This window comes from Camponotus floridanus, unplaced genomic scaffold, assembly GCF_003227725.1.
Source record: "Camponotus floridanus strain SB8 unplaced genomic scaffold, Cflo_v7.5 scaffold189, whole genome shotgun sequence".
In the NCBI taxonomy this organism is placed as follows: Eukaryota; Metazoa; Arthropoda; class Insecta; order Hymenoptera; family Formicidae; genus Camponotus; species Camponotus floridanus.
In genome coordinates, this window is record NW_020229313.1 from 174,787 (window position 1) to 195,075 (window position 20,289).

At 32.0% G+C, this 20,289-nt stretch overlaps 1 protein-coding gene across 1 annotated transcript; it reads right to left on the reverse strand.

Annotated features, from left to right (window-relative positions):
* Positions 1–838: 838 nt before the first annotated feature.
* LOC105256526 (ubiquitin carboxyl-terminal hydrolase 14) lies at positions 839–5,620 on the reverse strand. The gene is made up of 6 exons (XM_011266492.2): positions 5,464–5,620; positions 4,787–4,965; positions 4,228–4,689; positions 3,828–4,097; positions 1,344–1,632; positions 839–1,232 (listed from the first exon to the last, which is right to left on the reverse strand). The coding sequence occupies exons 1-6, from the start codon at positions 5,477–5,479 to the stop codon at positions 964–966; spliced, it is 1,485 nt and encodes a 494-aa protein (XP_011264794.1). The 5' UTR covers positions 5,480–5,620; the 3' UTR covers positions 839–963.
* Positions 5,621–20,289: the final 14,669 nt, after the last annotated feature.

The following is a 20,289-nucleotide window of genomic DNA, read 5'->3' on the forward strand; positions in this document are numbered from 1 at the left end:
TTCTACAATGGCCGTAGCATAAGGTTGTAAGGCGTAAGACTCAAGAAATTGACCAATCACAATAAAGTATTAAGAGAATACTCGATTGTGATTGATCAATTTTTTGAATCTTACGCTTTACAACCTTATGCTACGGCTATTGTACAATGGCCTTAAAGGTCGGATCTACAATAGGCAATTAAAGCTTCAAGCCTTAAGAAATTGACCAATCACAGTCGAGTATTATCTTCATACTTGACTATGATTGGTCAAGAAACGGTCATTATTAAAGCATTTTTTAAAATGTATTGTTCATCAGACATTTTTCTAAACTTTTAGAACGTCCTGTGTAACATTCATTATAATGTAAAAAAAACTATTTTTAAAGTAAAAATTAATTGTATTTTCATTGCAATTATCGAAAAAAAAGGACTACTATCAAAAGACGCTATTATGTTACACTTTTTCGTTAAAATCCATTGCTTTATATTTCATTTTTCTTCTCTTAAACTCTACAACAGGATTAATACATAATTTTAGTAGACAAACAAATAACAGTATTTGCTACTGTTTGCATACTTGGATTACACACATGTGTGCGCGTGTGTATATGAATGTATGTGCATGTATGTATGTAGAATAATTATATACTCTACCTGTTGATCTTTAATTTTTGTTGATTGCATGCTCCTTACATGCTTATATTTTTACAGTAAAAACTGATTAAAATGTCTTGTTTTTCACTCATATTTCCCTACAAAATTATTGTAGATAATAAGTTATTTTCATATCTGCGCATGCTCCAAAATTATTATTCAAATTACAAATACTGTATGCGCGACTGTATTGTAACACATTGTTAATAGCAATGATTTTAATGACACTTATATTAATTGGTATAAAAACAAATGAATATTCATACGGAGCTAGCAATATAAGCAATTTCTCGTCTAGCGTAATTTTTTAAAATCAATTATTTGGCAGTTAAGTTTCAGTGTTGTTTGTATTGTCCTCTTTCACTTCTAAGATTCTCGGACCATACAGAAGAACGTATGCACAATGCCAATCACCACCTCCGCTGAGTTTTAAAACTTCCTCGGTAGTAACAGCTGTAACAACATCATCATCGCATTTCATCCATGTATCACCCTTTTGACAAATCCATGCAACATAATGACCACTACTGCTAGAGCGTCCTCGGTGCGTCAGAACCGCTTGTAATTTATAGTAACCGCTATTATTTGATCCCAAATCTGCAATATTATAAATGAATATATGGATATATACAAATATATGAACATGGTACAAAATTTTTGTAGAATATATGATTAAATCTTAAATCACATTTCTTTTCATATTCTTACCATTCTTAAACCAGAATGGTTCTTGCTTTATTGTTTTTTTTATACTATCTCCTTCATCTTTAACTTTTACATTACAAGATTCGTCTACCAACGTATCTTCATATTCTTTAAATTTCTCACGCATTGGTATGAGTTTATTTTGAAGTTCAGGGCTACATAATTCGAAAGCATCAAATTCCAAGGGAAATTTAACATCTTTCAATATCTTTGCATTAATCGCTTCTTTTTCCTTATAATAAAATCGTACAAACTGTATAGTTAAATATGCTGGTAACCTGCTAATTTTTGACTGAAAAAATACAAATGCATATATATTTTCAAAATATACATATATACATACATACATACTCTATACATATACATATACATATACATATACATATATATATATATATATATATATATATATATATATATATATATATACAGGGTCTACCAAAAGTGTGGAAACCCCTAAATATCTCGGAAAATATACGTTTTACAGAAAAGTGTTTCCAACAAAAGTTGTAGGGTTTAAGAAGATCTATATACTGATTCTATCAGTTTGACCTTGGATGGCGTCGTCAAGGTCAGGTCAAGGTCACATTGACTTTTTTAAATGACACCCCCTACATTTGATTGCATATTCTTATAGCTTAATTCAAGAGCTTTCCAAAACACTATAATAATGTTCATTTTTATTAAGTACTTTGCGAGTTATGAGGGTTGAAATAATTTCTTAATTTTACATAAACCATAAAATATCTAGTAAACCATTCATTTTTCGATTATCTTACCTTCATACTTTTATGTACAAAATAATGAAAGGAATCAATTGGTGTAAAGAAAACATACAGTTGTTTTTAAGAAAAAATATGGAATTGTTAATTGCAAATTACATATTTTTTCTTAGAAACAACTATGTGTTTTCTTTACACCAATTGATTCCTCTCATTAATTTGTACATAAAAGTATGAAGGTAAGATAATCGAAAAATGAATGGTTTACTAGATATTTTATGGTTTATGTAAAATTAAGAAATTATTTCAACCCTCATAACTCGCAAAGTACTTAATAAAAATGAACATTATTATAGTGTTTTGGAAAGCTCTTGAATTAAGCTATAAGAATATGCAATCAAATGTAGGGGGTGTCATTTAAAAAAGTCAATGTGACCTTGACCTGACCTTGACGACGCCATCCAAGGTCAAACTGATAGAATCAGTATATAGATCTTCTTAAACCCTACAACTTTTGTTGGAAACACTTTTCTGTAAAACGTATATTTTCCGAGATATTTAGGGGTTTCCACACTTTTGGTAGACCCTGTATATATATACAGGGTGTCCCAAAAGTCCCGGACCAGTCGAATATTTCATAAACTATGCACTTTAGAAAGAAATGTTTCAGACAAAAGTTGGCTTGAAGGGGGCCATCAGATAGTGGCAATGATTTGAGAGTCATTTGAAGGTGACGTAAAGGTCACCTTCAATTTCTTAAATGGAACCCCCTATTTTTTATTACATTTATTATTCGTGTAGCTTATCTCGAGAGCTTTCCAAAACACTATAATAAAGTATTTCTTCATTGAGTACTTTTCGAGTTATGAGGCTTGGAATCATTTCTTAATTTTGCATAAACCATAAAATATCTAGTAAAATATTCATTTTTCGATTATCTTACCTTAATACTTTTATGTACAAAATAATGAGAGGAATCAATTGGTGTAAAGAAAACACATAGTTGTTTAAAAAAAAAAAAAATATGTAATTGTTAATTGCAAATTACATATTTTTTTTTTAAAACAATTATGTTTTTTCTTTACACCAATTGATTCCTCTTATTATTTTGTACATAAAAGTATTAAGATAAGATAATCGAAAAATGAATATTTTACAAGATATTTTACGGTTTATGTAAAATTAAGAAATGATTTCAAGCCTCATAATTCGGAAAGTACTTAATGAAAACTAACTTAATTATAATGTTTTGGAAAGCTCTCGAGCTACCAGAATATTTAATAAAAAATAGGGAGTTCCATTTAAGAGAAATTGACGGTGATCTTCACGTGACTTTCAAATAACTCTCCCATGTCAAATCATTGCCATTATCTGATGGCCCCCTCCAAGCACAACTTTTGTCTGAAACATTTCTTTCTAAAGTGCATAGTTTATGAAATATTCGACCGGTCCGAGACTTTTGGGACACTTTGTATATCTTAATTTGCTTATCTCAAGAAATATTTTAAATTAAAGTTCAATTTCAATCTTCGAATGAATATTTTTATATATACTTAAACATTTAAGAATCATTTATATCTATAACGATTGGTTAAATTTATATCAACAATTAATCAGTTTATGTATCTTATCTTTCAAAAATTCTATTATTTTATTTTTAAATAATCTCATTTTTTGCTTTATTATAATATGAATAGCTTCTTCTCATATAAATATCATGCACATAACTTTGAGATTACTGTATGGATATATATAATATAAATACCGTTTTTGTATAAACAGCATTTCTTCCAAGCGTTGGAGACATTTTTGTAATTTGCTCCTGCATTTTGTTCCTGAGTCCAAAATACATGTGCTTGACATCAGTTGAAATAAAACAACTTAATTGTAAGAATTCTTCTTTTCCAGTAGTGGCTGGTTCGTCCTCGGATTCAATGCACTTTAATTCATAATCAAATATACCTCCAAAATATTGTTCAATAAATGAACGTGGTTTAGAAGCTTCGGAATCATCTTCCGATATATTTGTGTTGTTCTATTACAAATACAAAGCTTTTGATAATTTATTTTATAGATAAATTGTTTATGTGAGTAACACGAAAGCATATGTGTATATAAGAAATAAATTTTAAAAAAAGTTGCACATATTGTACATCATCAATAACCTTTGCAGGTAACTTCTGCTGCAACATCCTAATCAGTTCCGTCCAACATTCATTCGCATCTTGCTGTTGAAATACGCCTTGTTCAGTTTTTTCTGCAAATCTTGGGAAAGCCAAATGCAGCATTTGAACCAGAACAAGAGGCGCTCTGGATGTTCCTTTATCCATATTATCATATAGATCCCTTAATGCCGCAGTTATACTTTGCGCAGGTAATGATAAACTTGCGGCTGTCGCCCAGCCGCCTGGGAAAATCTTTAAAACTTCTCGTAATTCTGGCACAGTTTTTAAACACTGCACTGTCGCATTCAGATAGCAAGTGTTACCAAGATTATGTAAACCAGCTGGTAGCTCTAAAGCTGTGGCTAATTCAGCTTCATTCATATCTTCCAAAAATATTGGTTTCTCTATTGGTTCTGTAGGTACATCTTCTTCTTTAGAACCCATCATAAGTACTGTCACACCCTAATATAATAAAAAATGAATTAAAAATCTTATGTATAATAAGATTTAGGTCACAATTAGAACAATTATATATATATATATACTCTTTTTTTATTACATCTTTAAGTTTCAAATTGCCCCAATTATCATCTTTGAGTGTCATTCCTTTGAGCATAACTTTTTGTCTTTCTGGTTGAACCCCAGTCAAAGCAAAGAGTTGTGCCTTAAACAACATTGGTTCCTCTTCGGTATTAACTTCCACATTGGAAAAGAGTTCTTTGCCCCATTTCACTTTAACTGAAATATATCAAAAATTCATACAAAAATATGCTATGTTAAACACAAATTTGAAAAATATATTTGTATTATACACACACACACACACACATATATGTGTATACACACACACACATATATATGTGTATATATATATCATATGGTTAAGCACAAATATAAACATTTTGTATAATAAATGTAAATTATAAATAAATAATGTATATTTATGTATAAATAATAAAAATGTTATATAAAAATAAATAAAATAAAACGATTACTTCAAGTTTAAGTTTAAAATTTAGGCTCTCAGATTATCTGGCAGACATAGATATTTTTGATTACATTAATAATAAATTTTAGAATTAAATATAGATTTCTTCTTTTAAGTAAGTAAGACATATGCTAAAGAAATAACTAAAAAATTTACAACAAATTCTTTCTCTACGTTTTTGTCTATTAAATAAAATTTGATATTATACACTTTTAGGTTAGATATTGATGTGATAGTTGAATACACACCTGTGTATTGAGGCATGTTTATTCTTCGTAATACACTACAGTCTATAAATATGTTTCTGTACCTATAAATATCAAATTAATATCAAATTATTTTAATAATAATTACAAGTAACCATAAAGTGCTAAGTCAGACTCGCGACACTTGTTATGAATATAAGGCCGGGTCTACAATAGGTAATTTAAAGCCTGGAACACATAAAAAAACTTAGACAGTAAACTTAAGACTTAAACGAAACGACCAATCACAGTCGAGCAATAAGGCAGCCACTGCCTTATTGCTCGACTGTGATTGGTCGATTCGTTTAAGACTAATATTACATATGTCGACAAATTTTTTAAGCACACTGATTGGCTGCAGAATAGAAAATTTTTAAAGATTCAAAAAATTATTATCCCGCAACCAATCAATGTGCTTAAAAAATTTGTCGTACGACAAATATAATATTAGCCTAAGGGCCTCTGCACAAGGTATCCCGTATCGCATTACATTACGTTAAGTATAGATTGTAAGGGCCTCCACACAAGAGGTTTGTTTTTTATTCCTACACTGAACTGAACTAGTTCTGCACTAGAACTGAGCCAGTGCAAGCGAGAACTGAGAGTGCAGACGGGAGTAGAAAACGATACAGTGTAAACTAGTGTAAAGCAGTGCAAAAATATGGCGCGTCACATTATACATAATGTTATACATAATATTATACATACATATATTTCAAATAAAATTATTAAAATTACTCTTATTAGATTTCACAGATTAAGATTTTCTAACCTTACAAATTTTATATTTTACTCAACAGTAACTGGTAACGATTTTTACTTTATAAATTGTGAACATTATATATATACATATATATATATATATATACATATATATATATATATATATATATATATATATATATATTGAAATATAAATTTTGTAAAATTTTTTTTGATCTAAAAAACTTCTATTTTTATACTTACATTAACCTTTAAGTTTTGAAATTGCCGGCTATATTCAGTGCAGGAATAAAAAACACCTCCTTGGTTGCTCTACACTGCTTGCACTACCTCCAGACCTAGTGCAGCCAGTTCAGTGAACTCGTGCACTAAGTTTTCCTGCACTGGAATAACGAACGGTATCGGTTACACCAGTTCTGGAATAACGAACGCTTTAGTGTACACTTTTTGAACTAGTGCAGCCAGTGCAGGAATAAAAAACAAACCTATTGTGTTCCGTATCGCTTCTTCTTCTTCTTCTTCTTTGGATTTAAATGGCCACCTTTGATCTAGAAGTGATCAGTGTATTCGGGCCAACAACGGGTTTGAGCGAGTAAATAATTTAGTGAGTTGAAAGGTGATGATTTAAGAAATTGTTACGTTCAAAGTTGGAGATTGCAGGATTTTAAGAAGGAGAGTAATATGTGGATAACCCCGAAGAAGGGCTTAGCTAGAATTTCCTGAATCTGATAAGGTCGTGTTATCTCCTTGAATCTTGACAGGTGTTTTAAGAGCGTTGTCCTCTGTGCGTCGAATAAAGGGTAGTTCCAGAAAATGTGATCTGCATCTTGAGTGAGGAAACCGCATTGACAGGATGAATCTGCAACCAGATTACAGCGTTTGAGACTGTAGTTAAGGGCGTAGTGACCACTTCTGATTCTGCAACAAGTTACAATGTTTTCTCTGTTAGACTTAAGCTTGTGAAACCAGGGTTTTGGCATGATCTCGCTGAAAGAGGTAAAGTACCTTATCCCTTTGTGTCTACCTTGTATTTTAAGTAGTCGGGAGGAACTTTCGATATATTTTCTTCGAGGAATCGAGAAGAAATCAGAGTGAGGGAGTTGTCTCTCGGTTAGTTTTCCTGTAGAGATGGCTGTTTTTGCTAAATGATCAGCGGTTTCATTCCCCAGAATGCCCGTGTGAGCCGGAATCCAAACGATGGTGTTTTCCAGGCCAGCCTACTTGATGTCGTAGAGCTTTTGCTTAATGGCGAAGATGATGTAGTTGTACGAATGAGCCAGGTTGAGCGAGAGAAGTGCTTCAGTGACGCTTTTAGAATCAGTAAAGATAACAGATTTGCTGACTGGTTTGGAGAGTATATATTCGAGGGTGTAAAGCAGGGATGCAAGATTATCTCCGCAAGCAACATGCCACGCGTAGTGGAGAGGGTAACGGAGATGTGTGCGTAAACGTACGTGTGAGCTCGGCGCTTCGGCGATCTTCGGCTAAAAGAAGAGGACATAATACAGTTTTCTGTCTCCTTCTTACCAAGCAAGCAACGAAAACGACGGGCGACGCGCGACGCGGAACGCTGCTGAGCGAGCCTCGCTCTTCGATATTTCAATGTTTCTCTTTCACAGCTTTTCTTTATGTTTTTTATTTTTGTTACAAATATATATAAAAATGTATATACATAAACGTATAATATATTTATAATATATGTATATATATATATATATATATATATATATATATATATGTTACATATATATACACACACGTTTTATAATATATTAAATATAATTAATTTTTGTATACATTTAAAATATGAAATTAAGAAAAATAGTGCGATTTTCCACACCACCCATGAGGCATCACTAATGGCGCGTTAGGTTTTTTATGTGGACCTTTGCCTGGAGCCCTATTATACCACATTCCATTATTTCATTATATTTTACAAAAAAGGACAGAAGAAAGTAGAAAGAAGGGAAAGTAAAATATTCTGTATTATTATATTGTTTTTTATTTTTTTTTATTAATAATTTCTTTTTAATTATAATAATTTTTTTTAATAATAATAATTATTTATAATTATTGGCCTTCCTCGGCCTCGGCCGCCTCCTCGTCCTTGGCCGCCTCCTCGTCCTCGGCCAGCTTCTCGGCCTCCCCTATTTTGGGTGCTGGCGACGTCCCATCCGTCCCTAGTGCCCCTATTTCGCCGGGCATACCAGCGTCTATGGGACTGTCCGCCTCCTCTTTTTCTTATGTTATCTGAAAATTAAAACATAAATAATAAATAAATTATAAAAATGCATATATATATATATATATATATATATATATAAATAATTGGATAAATAAAATTTAATATAAAAAAATAATTTACCATTTTGCGCCTGTTGTTCCTTCTCTTTTTGCTGCTACTGCTGTGGCTGTTGTTGCTGTTGTTGCTGTTGTTGCTGTTGTTGCTGTTGCTGTTGCTGCTGCTGTTGCTGCTGCTGCTGTATATAAAATTGCAGCTGCTGCTGGAACAATTGTTGTTGATGCAACATTTGTTGCATCAACTGCCGCATATCTGGCTCTTGGAGAGCGAGCGCGCCCATTTCTGCATTGATTTCCTCTAAAATTTAGAAAAATTAAAAAGATGAGTTTCTTAGTATTTTTTTATACAGTAAAACATTTTGTGTTAAATTTAACATATTTCACATGTTCCAATTTATTCACTCTAATTTTAATGTTAATTTAACAGAAGGCAAATATGTAAATAAATAACAAGTAATATGTAAAAAATTATATGTTGCATTAACATAAAAGTATGTTAAAAATTTAACACAAAAATTTCTACACAAGAAAAATCTACAAAAATACAAAATGTTTTTTACCGTGTACAAATATATAATGATTAAATATAAATATATAATGATTTACTTACGAGCCATTATGTTGACGTTCAGTTCAAATTCGTTTATCGCCGTTCTTTCGTGTAGGTACTGAGAATGAGGCACACTCGGCATTTGTTTATATACGTGCCTTGTGAAACCTTGGTGTTCAAGAGACTATCACGATCCCGATTGTGAGTTATTATTTAAAATTTTTATATATCTTTATCCTTTTGACTTTATCTTCTTTTATTTACTCTTCTTTAATTCTTTGTTTCTGCTTATTTTTTATTTCATAATGTGTGATGAATTAAAAAAAAAATCTAAGCGAAGCTTTTCAGAGTATTGGCTCAATGATGAGCGTATTAATTGTTGGATACGTAAAGTACCTTTTGATGAAAGCTTATATCATTGCACAATATGCAATAAAAATATTTCGTGCAATACGCATGTTTTGAGACATGCGAATTCTGCGACTCATAAAAATAATATTAAAGAAAATAATTCATCTCTATGCACTGATGAAAATAATAATAAAAATGTAGATAAAAAAAATCTGAAAAATACAAGTTTCAACAACAGTGGCTAGAGATAGAATTATTTAAGTCATGGTTGCAAAAAATATCACACGATAGAAATTCATTTTTTTGTTTATTTTGCGATAAATCTATGAAAGCGGATTTATCCAAAATATATCGTCACGCAGAATCAAAAGCACATTTAGAAATATGTAAAATTAAAACAGAAACAAAGAATGTGACAAACGAAAACGTAGCAGATGATTCACTTTCGTTTAAAGAATGAAAGAGAATAGCAGAAATTAGATATGCTGCATTAATTGTTGATAAAAATATTTCGCATCAAACGGCAAAAGAAATCCTCAGTTTTTTTCAACATATAGGAGAAGATCCTAATGTGTTAAAAAGCATGAGCATGAGTCGAACAAAATGTAAAAACATTATTACAAATGTTTTGTGCCCGGTCGAAACAGATCGTGTCGTCAATAAGCTTCAAAATACAAAATTTACAATTTTTATTGACGAAACATCTGATGTAACAAATAATAAATGGATGACTTTTCTTGTTCGATACGTTGATCCAGAGACATTAGATATTTGCTCACAATTAGTCAAATTAATCGATATTGATGCCAAAGATTCAAGCGCAGAAAAGTTGTTTGAGGCATTTAAATGTGAAATGTGGAAATTACAGATACCGTTTTTAAATATCGTAGCCTTATCATGCGATAATGCATCTGTTATGACAGGAAAATATTTATCGTTTCAAAAAAAATTGGAAAAAATGTGTCCACATTTATTAACATTTTCATGTCCATGCCATTCTTCTGCATTAGCAGCGCATGCGGCCTGTTCTAAAATGCCTTCATATTGCGAGGAATTTCTAAAAAAAATTCCTACTTATCTCAATAGCAGTCCAAAACGTACAGCTATTTTTCGTGAATTTTGTGAATGTTTTCAAGAAACAAATCGCAAAATATTGAAATTATGTGATACGCGCTGGCTTTCGCACTATTTATGCATCGAAAGGCTTCTTGAATCTTGGAATACAATTAAATACTTTCTTACTGAAATGGTTGTAAGTGAAAAAACAAATTCTGGAGAATATCTATTGTCTATGATGGACAACGTAGAGATGAAAGCTTATTTCCTGTTTTTAAAATACGTTTTAAATTACTTTAATGCATTTAATGCATTCTTTCAAGCATTAGAAACAAGGATTCATTTATTACATCCAAAATCTAGAAATTTTCTTTTCCAAATCTGTCGAAATTTTTTAAAGAAGAATATTTAAAACCATTTTCTACAAATATTATATTCTCACTAAAAGAAAATCAAAAAGTTATAAATGAAATTATTTTGGGATCAGAATGTGAAGAATATCTAAACGAATTAACACTTAAAGGACACATAAACATAGTTAAAATTGTTAGAGAGAACTGTTTAACATTTTATGTGACTGCTGCGGAAGAAATTCGTAAAAGATTACCCATAAACAACATGTTTTTATCAAAGTTACAAGTTTTTCGACCATACATAACTTTATTTGATAATAATAGAGAAACCTCATTCAATGATGTTTCTTTTATAGCTAAAACTATTGGCGGTTTTGATGAAAATAGTTTAAAAGAAGAATGGATTGCTTTACCATTAGATTTTACAATGGAAGAAAAACAAAACTTTTCTAAATTAAATTTCGACAGTATGTGGAAAAAAATTTTACAAAATCGACACAATAATTTTACTAAGTATCCTAATTTAACAAATGTTATAAGTACTATAAGATCTCTTCCAAATTCAAATGCCGATCCGGAAAGAATATTTTCTTTTTTAAATAATTTAAAAACGAAAAACCGTAACAAGTTTTCGTCAACTACTATTAATGCTATTTGTATATTTAAATCGGCATTAAAAACGAGGGGCGAAACAGCTATAAAAATGAATTGACAAAAAGCATTTATCTCTTATGTCAGCGGATAAATTATATGCTACCGCTATTAAGAAAAATAAAAATTATTTAAGATTACATGCTGCAGACCCTGACGTAGTTGGCCCCTCCTCTAATTAATAATAAATTTATTTATTATTTATTACTATTTATTATTATTTATTATTTATTTATTATTTATTATTATTTATTATTTATTTATTTATTATTATTATTTATTCAGACATTACGCTTGTACAAAGCATCTTGTCTATCTAACGGACACCATATTTGCAGAAAGCAAGAATATGAGATAAAAACATCTTGTGTGTGTGTGTGAGTGTGAGTGTGTCTGTCTGTCTGTTTAACAGACATCATACATGTAAAAAGTAAGAATATAAAAAATATCTTGTCTGTATAACAGATATCATACTTGCAGAAAGCAAGAATATGAAAAACATCTTGTGTATGTGTGTGTGTGTGTGTGTGTGAGTGTGTCTGTCTGTCTGTTTAACAGACACCATACTTGTAAAATAAATATAATGAAATAATGGAATGTGGTATAATAGGGCTCCAGGCGTCCACATAAAAAACCTAACGCGCCACTGGTGATACCTCATGGGTGGTGTGGAAAATTGCACTATTTTTCTTAATTTCATATTTTAAATGTATACAAAAATTAATTATATTTAATATATTATAAAACGTGTGTGTATACAGGGTGTCCGTAGATTTTCGACCAAAATGAAATAAATAAGTAGATTGGCTCGAATTAAGAAGGAATGACCTGTATTGTTTTGGGATTGTCGCAATAATTAACGAAATATTAAATAAAACAGATCGGCCAATCTGCGTGAGTAAAAGCGCGCGGCGACGAGAGTCGTCCCACCGTAATCCGATACTACGAGCGCGGCGAAGCGGTGGGCGGGTCGCTCTCCGAGACATGATGGTGGTTTGCGATATATCGCAATACCGCGCCGAAAAATGACCCGTCCCCCCTTTTCGTGGCGAGAAAATGATGCGCTATCATTTCCACACCACCTTGCGGTAGATAGCATGGTGCGCTTTTTTTATAGTGGTTTCCCCCATAGGCCTATTCCACTCTCAATTTAAAAATTATTCAAAATACCATTTACCATACGCTGAATATATCGTAAATGTAAAAAATTAATGGACAGTACCTTTACAAAAATTGATTCGTGGTTGAAAATCCCTCGATAAAATGTATTGCACACGTTGATAATGTGATACGATGATAAAATTCTTCAAGAATCCTTTCTTCATCTCGTACACGAAGACGCACTGCTGGACCGGTTATCCCGATATTATGCACGACACTCAGTTTCACATAATTATTGCACAACACGTAAAATTGTACGGCCACTTGGTTTTCGTGCACGCCCGAGAAATGATTCCATGTAAATTGCGGCCGCACGATAAGTATTTTCTCCCGCTAGTCCGTATGCCACAATCATATCCGTATATTCCTGCAGAGTACACTTCATTTTCTCTGTTAATTTACTACGCAAACACAAGATTTTTATTAAAACGTCTTAGCTCTCGCACGCTGTTATCAGACTGCGTACGCCAGCAGCACGCAACTACAGCTGACAGCTGAGCGAACTGAGTGTAATCATAGTGCGCAGGCGTCGAACTCACACGTACGCTTACACTCGCATGTCCGCTCAGCTGTCAGCTGTAGTTGCGTGCTGCTGGCGTACGCAATCTGGTAACAGCGTGCGAGAGCTAAGACGTTTTAATAAAAATCTTGTGTTTGCGTAGTAAATTAACAGAGAAAATGAAGTGTACTCTGCAGGAATATACGGATATGATTGTGGCATACGGACTAGCGGGAGAAAATACTTATCGTGCGGCCGCAATTTACATGGAATCATTTCTCGGGCGTGCACGAAAACCAAGTGGCCGTACAATTTTACGTGTTGTGCAATAATTATGTGAAACTGAGTGTCGTGCATAATATCGGGATAACCGGTCCAGCAGTGCGTCTTCGTGTACGAGATGAAGAAAGGATTCTTGAAGAATTTTATCATCGTATCACATTATCAACGTGTGCAATACATTTTATTGAGGGATTTTCAACCACGAATCAATTTTTGTAAAGGTACTGTCCATTAATTTTTTACATTTACGATATATTCAGCGTATGGTAAATGGTATTTTGAATAATTTTTAAATTGAGAATGGAATAGGCCTATGGGGGAAACCACTATAAAAAAAGCGCACCATGCTATCTACCGCAAGGTGGTGTGGAAATGATAGCGCATCATTTTCTCGCCACGAAAAGGGGGGACGGGTCATTTTTCGGCGCGGTATTGCGATATATCGCAAACCACCATCATGTCTCGGAGAGCGACCCGCCCACCGCTTCGCCGCGCTCGTAGTATCGGATTACGGTGGGACGACTCTCGTCGCCGCGCGCTTTTACTCACGCAGATTGGCCGATCTGTTTTATTTAATATTTCGTTAATTATTGCGACAATCCCAAAACAATACAGGTCATTCCTTCTTAATTCGAGCCAATCTACTTATTTATTTCATTTTGGTCGAAAATCTACGGACACCCCGTATACATGTAACATATATATATATATATATATATATATATATATATGTTATATATATATATATATATATATATATATAACATATATATATATATATACAGGGTGACCCATTTTATTGTAACCATTTTTTCGTAGTGTGCTTATTTTTCGAGTTATTTGGCTGCCTAAGTTAAAATGGGTCACCCTGTATATATATATATATACAGGGTGACCCATTTTAACTTAGGCAGCCAAATAACTCGAAAAATAAGCACACTACGAAAAAATGGTTACAATCAAAATTTCGTCATTTCGAGGGGGACGTACAATGACGTTAAAATCAGCCCCCCCACCCCTCCCCCTGGGCGGTGAGGGGGGGCAAGTTTGAAATCTTAAATGGAACCCCCTATTTTTCATTGCATATTCTTGTAGCTTATCTCGAGAGCTTTCCAAAACACTATAATTAAGTACCTTTTTATTAAGTACTTTTTGAGTTATAAGGCTTGAAATAATTTCTTAATTTTACATAAACCATAAAATATCTAGTAAACCATTCATTTTTCGATTATCTTACCTTCATACTTTTATGTACAAAATAATGAGAGGAATCAATTGGTGTAAAGAAAACATACAGTTGTTTTTAAGAAAAAATATGGAATTGTTAATTGCAAATTACATATTTTTTCTTAGAAACAACTATGTGTTTTCTTTACACCAATTGATTCCTCTCATTATTTTGTACATAAAAGTATGAAGGTAAGATAATCGAAAAATGAATGGTTTACTAGATATTTTATGGTTTATGTAAAATTAAGAAATTATTTCAAGCCTTATAACTCAAAAAGTACTTAATAAAAAGGTACTTAATTATAGTGTTTTGGAAAGCTCTCGAGATAAGCTACAAGAATATGCAATGAAAAATAGGGGGTTCCATTTAAGATTTCAAACTTGCCCCCCCTCACCGCCCAGGGGGAGGGGTGGGGGGGCTGATTTTAACGTCATTGTACGTCCCCCTCGAAATGACGAAATTTTGATTCTAACCATTTTTTCGTAGTGTGCTTATTTTTCGAGTTATTTGGCTGCCTAAGTTAAAATGGGTCACCCTGTATATATATACATATATTATAAATATATTATACGTTTATGTATATACATTTTTATATATATTTGTAACAAAAATAAAAAACATAAAGAAAAGCTGTGAAAGAGAAACATTGAAATATCGAAGAGCGAGGCTCGCTCAGCAGCGTTCCGCGTCGCCCGTCGCCCGTCGTTTTCGTTGCTTGCTTGGTAAGAAGGAGACAGAAAACTGTATTCTGTCCTCTTCTTTTAGCCGAAGCTCGCCGAAGCGCCGAGCTCACACGTACGCTTACGCACACATCTCCGTTACCCTCTCCACTACGCGTGGCATGTTGCTTGCGGAGATAATCTTGCATCCCTGGTGTAAAGGATGGCGAGGGCTTCTGCGGAGAAGATGGATGAATAAGGCTGAGTTTTAAATAATAACTGTAAGTGAGGGGAGGGGGAGTATATGGCAAATCCAATATAATCATCGGATTTATTTTTGGAAGCGTCGGTGTAGAAGCATGTACAGGAAGCAATCAGAGACTCATAAATTTCCATGAAAGTAATATGAGGAATAGAAGCGTTCTTAATTCTTTCTGCTTCGATTGAAGGCGTAATAATAATTGAAGGGAGGAAAATAAGAGTTTTGTAGTCTATGGAGTAAACAGCCGGGTAGTCGAATTTCGAGATATAGTATTTTAGGCGAAGGAGAGAGCTGAAAGCTTTGAACAGGAGGAATTTTTCGGAGGAGTTAGTCTTTCGAGATCTGCGTGAATACCAGAGGAGTGCCAAAAGTTTGTCTATGAGCGGATGGGAGTCCAAAGCAAAAATTTTTAGAATATATTTAGAGGTGAGAAGATCAAATCTAAATCTCAGGGGCCCTCCCCGGCTTCCGTGAGAACAACGTTCGTAGGAGTAGTTTTGCGTAGACCTAAGCAGGTGCGGAGAGCTCGTAGTTGGATATTTTCAAGGTGACGCATGGAAGAGTGGTTATTAAAAGGAAAGGTAAGACAGTCATACTCCATAGAGCCTCTTATCAAAGCTCTATAGATATTCAGGAGAGAAGAGGGCGCTCCTCCCCACCAGGTGCCCCTCAACATATTGAGAATATTAAGGGGTAACACCACTCTAGGATTTTGAAAAAATCGATTTTTTTTGCTTTAAACAATGCTTTAACATCATAAAAACAATATGCATTTGGTTTTATAGTAAAAAAAAATTTTTTAAAGGCTCTATCAACGATTTTTCCGCAGCGCCTCGGAGCGCCCCTTGAGTATTAACGCGTCGCATTCGGATTCATCGCTTTTGTCCTGTTTTACCTTTCAGGATAATAAGTGGCCCTGTTATTTATAGTGCAGAAAATGCTTAGGGTTACTCAAAAGATCACCAGGGTACGCTACTGCCAAAATAAACTTATTGTATTTTTGAGTCAGTACAACTGCCAATGTAACGCCAAGCATACGCATAGTTTTGATTTTTCCGTTGCTTTCTCTGTTTTCTGTATATATATTTCGTTGTTTCTGAGTGATAAACAAGATGAGTGGTAAAAGAAAAATGTATAAAGAGAAAAAAGGCACAATGGGAAGTGCTAGTAATTTGAAGAGACCGAGAATTTCAAAGCGGCGACCGTTGAACCGTTACGAACTGGAGATGCCGGATCTCGAGAAGGCTGGCACATCGGCTCGCAAATTATCACAAATGGACCTTGAAGAATTTGAAGTAGAAGAAGGATTTGGGTACCGAATTTTGAACTTTTTAGCCGTTTTCTCCGCTATATCGCAAGCTGTTGTTTGTAAAAAATTGCAAATCTGAAGTGACATTCATCGAATCTGCAAAGCGTGGCTTGGGTTTTAAAATTGTAATTTCGTGTCAAAATTGTGAGAAAATTTATATTCTTAGTTCTCCATTTATTGAAAAAGGATACGATATTAATCATCGAATTGTGCTTGCTATGCGGCTACTCGGAGTAGGACTAAGGGCCGGTTTTTCAATAACAGCTTAAACTAAAGTTTAATAAAACGATCCTTGATCCTTAAACATAGTTTTATTAAAGTTTAATCAAACGTTTCTTGATCCTTAAACTTAGTTTTATATACTATTCGTTTTTCCATTGTACAAGGAGGATAGATTAATTAAACCTTAGTTAAACTTCTGTTAGCAACTGATCACATGCGCGAACTCGATGTGCAGTAAATATAACTTGAAAATAAGTCTATACTATACGTGTCAGAGCTTCAATCTTTACATCTATTAATTGATTTTTTTCAATTCTCTCGCAAACTATCGATTTGTTTGTCACGACTGTAATTTATAATTAACAAATATGGCAAACGATAGCAGTGCTTCATCAAAACGTGCTCCCAATTTTACAAAAACCGAAGAAGAAATTTTGGTAAGTAACCTGATTTGGTAAATAATTATCAATGAATTGTCGACAATATTAAATTATTGTTATATTAGAATTATTTCTATTGTGTAAATACATTTTTGTGCTTATACATTTTTTAACATAGGTACAATTAGTTAAGAAACATGATAAAGTATTAGAATGTAAGCGGACGGACACAAATTCGAATATATTGAAAGAAGAAACGTGGAAAACTATTTCCAAAGAATTTAATTCAACTACTGGGACGTTTAGAGATTCTCCAACTTTACGCCGCAAATATGAAAATTTAAAAAAGAAAGCAAAGAAGAAATTTGCTGATTTAAAATGCCACGTAAAAGGCACTGGTGGAGGAATACCTGCAAATATTGTTTTTGATAGTATAGATGAGACCATACAATTTATGTTAGGAACTCAATTAACAGGAATGACATCTCAATTTGATAATGATGCTACATTGGTGATACAAAATGATGAAAGTACATCTGAAATTTTTAAATGTATGTGTTTCGTCATTTTTATTATTTAATATATTTTTCATTAATTAATTATTTTTTTACGTCATAGTAAACACTAAAGATTTAAAAGTACAAGAAAGGATAAGTGAAAATAATATAAAAATTATTATTGAAGACACCACTTCATTGGACAATGAAAATAGTGTAGACAAGGACAATATTAATGAAAAGAAAGGTAATATTAAAAATTAAATCTCATGATCTTTAATAATTATTAATTAAATGTACTTAAATTTTATTTATTTTGTATAAAAATTAACTATTGTAAAATTAACTATTGTAAAATTAACTATTGTAAAAAAATTTAAGATTGGGGAAAATATTGCCCAAATATGTTGAGAACTCCCAAATCTAAAAAATTAAATGTATTATCTGAAAAAACAGGCGACGCTGAAAAAAAAAGTCCAGGTAATAATAAAGTTACAAAATTTTCAACTCATGAAACATATGTACTTATATATTTATCTCTATATCCTTATACTATTATATTTATTACAGAAACTTTAAAAAGTTTATCTAATAAACGTTTTAAAAAGACATCAGATGATGATACATGGACAAAAGTAGGAAAAGCAAAATTAAATTTAATTGACATTCAAAAACAATGTTTTCTAGAAGAGCATCAACTCAAAATCGAAAAATTAAAAATGGAAAAGGAAATATTACAATACGAACTTGAATATAAGAAAAATATGTTGGAGAAGAAAAATTAATATTATTAATTTTTTTTTTATAAGAAAAAGAAAAAGAAAAATTTTTTTTTTATAAGAAACTATTTACTACTAAAATATTTAATGCGTTAATTTATATAAGTATAATTTTTGTTTTGAAAATTTGTTTTATTATTTATTATTATATTATCAAGGGCATATAAAAAATTTTATTTATGTTAATTATAAATTTTAAAGTCTTGAAAAATATTCATTAATTAAAGAAAGTCTAGTTGAATTATTGATTGTAATTGTGTTTCCATTTATATTATTTGGCATATTATTTACTACATGTATTGCTGCTTCAACTTCTGTATCTGTTAGTGGAATTTCTTCATTTCTTTCACAAGCTATGTTATGAAGAACAGCTGTTGCTACGATCACAGCTTCGACTCGATCTAAATTTAGTCCGATACCTAACGCTAGAATAGGAAATCTTCTTTTCCACACTCCATAGCATCTTTCTACTGGATTTCTGGTGCGAATTTGTGATTCATTAAATAGTTGTTCTTCATTTTTAGCAGGTCTCAATAAAGGTGTTATTAAATAAGTTTTTACGGGATATCCGCTATCACCAACTAAAAGGTTGTCACCAAATTCACCTCGTTCAAAGTACCCTCTTATGTTACTATTATTAAATATTGTAGAATCGTGTGCTGATCCTGGCCAACGAGCAACAATATCTAATATTTTTAAATCTGGACTACAAATAGTTTGAACGTTTATTGAAAAGAAATTTTTTCTATTTCTGTATGCTTCACTGTTGTTGCCACCTGGAGACTGAATTTTTATGTGAGTGCAATCAAGGGCACCAATGCAACGTGGAAATTTTGCAATATTATAAAATTTTTGGCGAAGTCTTCCAATTTCTTCCTCTGTATTCGGAAATTTTATATATAAAGGGCTAAACTGAGCAATGACCCTTGAAACTTTATTAATTACTTTACTTGCTGTACTTTTATGAATACCATTAAAATCACCTATAGTTATCAAGAAGGATCCACTTGCATAAAATCTTAATGTTAATAAAACCATCTCAGATGCAGAAAGAGCCTGATTCCTAGATAAAATTAATAAATTTAATAATTTTATTTAATAAAATTAATAATTTTTTATTATTCATATTATAATTATTAATAGTTAGTAATAATATATGAAATATATTTAATATGATTGGAATATTTAATTTATTTTCATTCTTTTTAGAAATAATTTTGATAACCTTAATTTTTAGTTTACATAATATATTGTACAACAATACCTTTCAGTTGGTGATCTGATAGTATCTTCATTTTTTTGTATTATCATATGTACTGTTTCTTTGGATAATCGAAATCTTGTAATAAATTCTTTCTCATCCCAAATTGCGAAATGATTTGGTCTCGGCCTTACAACACGATCTTTTCTTCTAATCTATCTTATATATCTTAAAATATTCTCATCTTCATCACTCACTTCAAAAAATTCTTCATCAAACATTATGGAAAATGTTTAACACTGTTATATATATAATACTTAATGAGTTTTTAAAAATGAGCACAAGCTGTTTGTAATGATTTT

Coding starts and splice junctions, on each gene's coding strand:
- LOC105256526 (XM_011266492.2), bottom strand. Junction 4,098..4,227: donor AGCAGAAGTTACCTGCAAAG/GTTATTGATGAT, acceptor TATTTGTAATAG/AACAACACAAATATATCGGA. Junction 1,233..1,343: donor ACCATTCTGGTTTAAGAATG/GTAAGAATATGA, acceptor ATAATATTGCAG/ATTTGGGATCAAATAATAGC.